Below are 4,874 nucleotides of genomic sequence, written 5' to 3' on the forward strand. Positions count from 1 at the left end.
ATATATATATATACCGTGTTTTTCACTCTATAAGTTGCAGGTTTTTGCATAATTTACATGCCCTGCGACTTTTACGCCAAAGTTGATTTTTTTCCCCCAGTATTTATAAACCAATTTTTGGCTGAAATATGACCGTTGTAATTAATCCTGACTGAAAACATTGAACACTACCATTTTCAGCCACTAGATGGCCCTCAAGTAATATGGTATGCGATTGTATCATGTAATAGTTAAAAGTGGCTATTAATGACACAATCAGACTGCCACCATCGTCTGCCTGGAGCAACCGTCAAATCAGCTTAATTTCACAGCGCTGCCCCGGCGAAATGCAGCTAATTTTACCATTGAAGTGCATTTATTAAGTAAAAGTTCAACTGAGACACACCTTTATTATAAAGTCAAGCTAACAAATAATTATTTTTAGGTGATTATCTTGTTAAATTTTGAAGAAATGCACAAGTCGCCCTCTGCGCGTTCAAGTTTCTGCGTATCGGCTTTTGAAAATGCAGCTGATTTGACCGTCAAAGTGCATCTATTAAAGAAAAGTTAAACAGAGACACACCTTTGCTATAAAGTCGAGCTAACAAATAATTGTTTTTAAGTGTTAATCTTGTTAAATTCTTGTTAAAGTCCTCCTGTGCACGCTCTTGCGGCCGCGATTTGGCAGCCAATCGATTTTTGGCACAACACCAGCCCACATTTCCAGGTTCGGTCCACATTTCCGGGTTTGGTCCACATGTCCGGGTTGTCAGTGGTGACGCGTAAAAAATGTGAGGCGTTATCGGTGACGCATAATAAACACAACTTATACGGTGAATCGACATATTTATGGATTTTTCCACCTTATTAGACATATTTGGACTGATGCGACTTATAAGGTGGTGCAATGTGTATGGCATAAAATATGGCATATATACATATATGTATACTTTATATTGCCAGGAATGGCAATGTTTAAAACAGGTCTCTCGTAAATGAGTCCTCGAGGCTCAATGAGACTAACCTGTATAAATAAAGTTTGAATGAAAAAAATGTTCAAGGTGCAAACAAGCCATGACAAATACAGCAACAGTCTTAATAACAGTTAAAGTAACATTAAAATATTTACAAGATACAACATACAATTTACACGGAGTACGGACAGCAGTATACTTGTACAATAATAAAAAGCACTTATAATAAAAACCATTCAAATCAAGGTGTCATATAAAAGAAGGTAAAATAGTAAGAACACGTTTGCTTAGATTTTTAAAATTTCTCAAACTTTTCGACTCACCCTAATCCAAGATGGCTGTCAAAGCCTCTGCTAATTTTACAGATGTTGCCCTAAAATGTGGTGCGGTGGCAGCTGAGGCTGATCCTGACTGTTCAACACATTGTGCAACATTTCTGCTCAAAGCCTTCACATTAACTCCATCACAATGTGAGCTTAGTTTAAAATGCAGCCATGAAAGGCAGCGGACAGAAAAGAAATTCTAGGCTTTTAATTATTTCAGTATAAATGAGGTGTTTTTTTTTTTTTTTAACCGAATGATTGTTTATTGTGGTTTCAGTGAATTAAAGTGCGAAATGAAGAAAGACAGTGTTGGTAATGTAGACGCTTGTTGTTTTCACACTTGGAGTGCATAAATCAACCTCTAACCTTTGCTGTCACAGGAACAACTTTAGAGAGCTTTTTGTAATGATGGAGCTTTATTGTTTTACAGCCTTTGAAGAAAATTGTCCACTTCTACAAATATTGATTAAACCGAGCGGGACCACAGGAGTAATACACTCCATGTGAATTCAGTTTTAGTGCAGATTTTCTGGGAGAGGTGTTCTTTGATCCCTCTTGCCCCACCAGCAGCTCGGTGAGCTCAGGGAATTACATCGGCTTTTTTTAAATTCTCTCTCGCAGCCGAGGTAAACAGAAGAATGTAATAATAGTAACAGCGGTACAGTTTCAGCCGTTCATGTATACATGACAGAATGTCACAGTAAACATCACTGGAGGTGTGAGCAGAAAATTAAATATCGATTAAATGCTTAATTAGTTTTCTTTCTGTGCATGTTTCTTTCCAACTTGATACTCACTTTCTTCATTTTCTCCCGTCTCCACCCATGATCTCCAGGTGGTGATGGGCCAAGAAGACGACTCATCCAGTTCCAAGAGCTCGTCGGACTCGTCCAAAACGGTGGGCCTTCTGCGAGGGCAGGCTTCCCTCTCCCCCCTGAGCCGCTGGATGCAGCACAGCAAGAGCAGAGTGGCTAACACCACCTCGCTGGAGCTGCCATATCGCTCCCCGCTCCCTTTCGCCAAGCAGGAGTTTTCCAAACAGGAGTTCTGGGAGATGTTGGGCAGTGACCTGCTTAAGCCTGACACCTCCAGCTCCCGGGTCAAACGCCGGCCCATCGTTAAGACCGGCAAGTTCAAGAAGATGTTCGGCTGGGGAGACTTCTACTCCAATATCAAAACCGTGAGGCTTAACCTGCTGATCACTGGCAAGATCGTGGATCACGGTAACGGCACGTTCAGCGTCTACTTCCGGCACAACTCGACGGGCCAGGGCAACATCTCGGTCAGCTTGGTTCCACCCGTCAAGGCGGTGGAGTTCGACCTGGAGCGCCAGAGTGTGGTTTACCCCAAGGACTCTAAGATCTTCAACTGCCGTGTGGACTACGAGAAGGTGGATCGAAGCAAGCGCACCTCGCTGTGCAACTACGATCCATCCAAGACCTGCTTTCAGGAGCAGATCCAGAGCCACGTGTCCTGGATCTGCTCCAAGCCATTCAAAGTCATCTGCATCTACATTTCCTTCTACAGCACGGACTATCGCTTGGTGCAGAAAGTTTGCCCGGACTACAATTACCATAACGAGATGCCATACCTGCCGTCAGGTTAGAGGAGACCTGGGGGGGGGGGGGGGGGAGAGTACAAGGGAGATAAATGTGGGAGTGACTGAACATCCGGAGAAGAAACTACGGCTGTAAATGTGGCAGTAAGACACCTCAAAACAAAACATTTATGTAGCCTGACTATTGTAAGATGTAAAAACATATATGCAAAACACAAACCACGGTATGCAGACGAGGAGGCAACGTTCAGGACCAGCAGTGAAAACCTAAACCCCCCACCCCAGCACAGTCTTACCTCAGTCCTGCTTCAAAACGCTCACATCTGGTCAGCACGCCTCTCATCCATTAAACGTGTCCCTTTTATCAGAACGTCTTTCTAATCGTCTGTACGAGGCTGCTTTTTGCGTAGTCACGGGGCAGTGCGTGAACTGAAAGTGGGCTTTTAACTAGCGTGATTATTCACCGGAGAGCTGCTGATGGATTCAGCCTTTATTCTAATGATCATGTTATGTTGAACACTGTGCTCTCTAAGGATAATTTAAACCGACCACAGGCATCTTATTCTCACACAGAGCAGATGAATGTAAAGCGTAACCAACCACAGCATCGTTTGAGGAATAATCAGACTTTTCAAAGGGCTCGTTTTTGTGTATTTCAGTCCAAACGATGTAAAAAAACAAAATCTCTCCTTTGATTCATTATACCTCGACATCACTGATGATGTTGGCTGACAAACCAAATCAAAGTATTTCCTTCAGTTGCAGACAGAAATAAATTAATTTCTCTTTTTTTAAAGGAAGAAGAACCCACAATGATCACTGGAATAACATACAAGTGACTAAAAGATTAAAAGGGGGAAAAAAACTAACGTACATTTCAGACAATAAGGCGCAGTTAAAATCCTTGAATTTTCTAAAAAAATCGACAGTGCACCTTTTGTATTTATTCTGGTTGTGCTTACTGAACTCAAACCAATTTTATATGGAACAAAAATCTGTCAAAACAAATTTATTTCGCTTAATGCGCCTTATGTATGAAAACAGACTCGGTTGATATTGCGCCTTGTAGTCCGAAAAATACGGTACTGAAACTCTCAGAAACTAAATATAAAAATCAAAATGAATTAAAATCAGTGATTGCTTTTTAGTTTTGGTTTAATGTTTTGAATATTTAAGAATGAAACTGCCCTTGACCTTGTATTGAAAATAATTTTCCAAATTGCATCTTGATGAGCCACACAGCTTGTGGGAGAACGTCCTTTGGACAGAAAAGACCAAACTGGAGCTTTTTGGCAAACAGCCCCATCAGCTCTGTGTCCACAGGCACTCTGGAGCTAAATGTGCTGCTCAGTGTCAGAAAGCTTGATCTCAGTCAACACAAAACACACAAGAAATTGTTCTTAAGTGGTCTTCAGAGCTGTGGAAGGAGCTGCAGCATGCAGATAGAAGATAGCCAGCGGCTTTGAATGTTATCATCCCCATAAGAAGCGTTCAGACTGTCCCTCCTGTACCTCCTAGTAGGTTTCAAGGTACGTTCTTATCGCTGATAATATGCAGCTTCGCCCGCGTTTAAAACTTTAATTTTTTTTGTTAGTTTTATTGAACCCTTTTACTAAACCTAACCTTACACCTAACTCAGAGCTCTGACCCTAAACCTAACCCCCTGACCCTATTATCAGCGATAAGAACGTACCTTTAAGTCTACTAGGAGGTACAGGAGGGACAGTCTGAACGCAACCTATGGAGATGATAACAAATGATAACATTGAAGCGGGTGAGATATCAACCTGCTGGAGCTGTTTGATGACGAGGAGTGGACCCAAACACCCGTGGACAGATGCAGGAGTCCCTCAGGGATTTCCTCAAAAGGTCATGCAACAAAAAGTTATGACTACCATCTTTTTGGTCAAGGCCAGTTTGATCCCTTTTTAAAATAATTCTGCTAAAACCAAAATTCGAAAGCAACGGCTGATTTCTTAAAACTGATGTTCAGTTGGTAACTTTTGTCAATTTCAAGTTTTTTCCACTGACCATTGTGGG

General features: G+C 41.6%; 1 protein-coding gene across 1 annotated transcript in view; it reads left to right on the plus strand.

The window, feature by feature from the left end:
- Nucleotides 1-2,882, plus strand: part of LOC119421350 (neurexophilin-1) — a 34,782-nt gene extending 31,900 nt beyond the window's left edge. Inside the window, exon 2 of the mRNA XM_037688721.1 lies at nucleotides 2,112-2,882. Within this exon, the coding sequence (XP_037544649.1) occupies nucleotides 2,112-2,882 (771 nt within the window). The remainder of the gene's footprint in view (nucleotides 1-2,111) is intronic.
- The last annotated feature ends 1,992 nt before the right edge of the window (nucleotides 2,883-4,874 follow it).

The sequence above is a fragment of the Nematolebias whitei genome, chromosome 15 (assembly GCF_014905685.2).
Source record: "Nematolebias whitei isolate Nwh7 chromosome 15, NemWhi1, whole genome shotgun sequence".
Classification (NCBI taxonomy): Eukaryota; Metazoa; Chordata; class Actinopteri; order Cyprinodontiformes; family Rivulidae; genus Nematolebias; species Nematolebias whitei.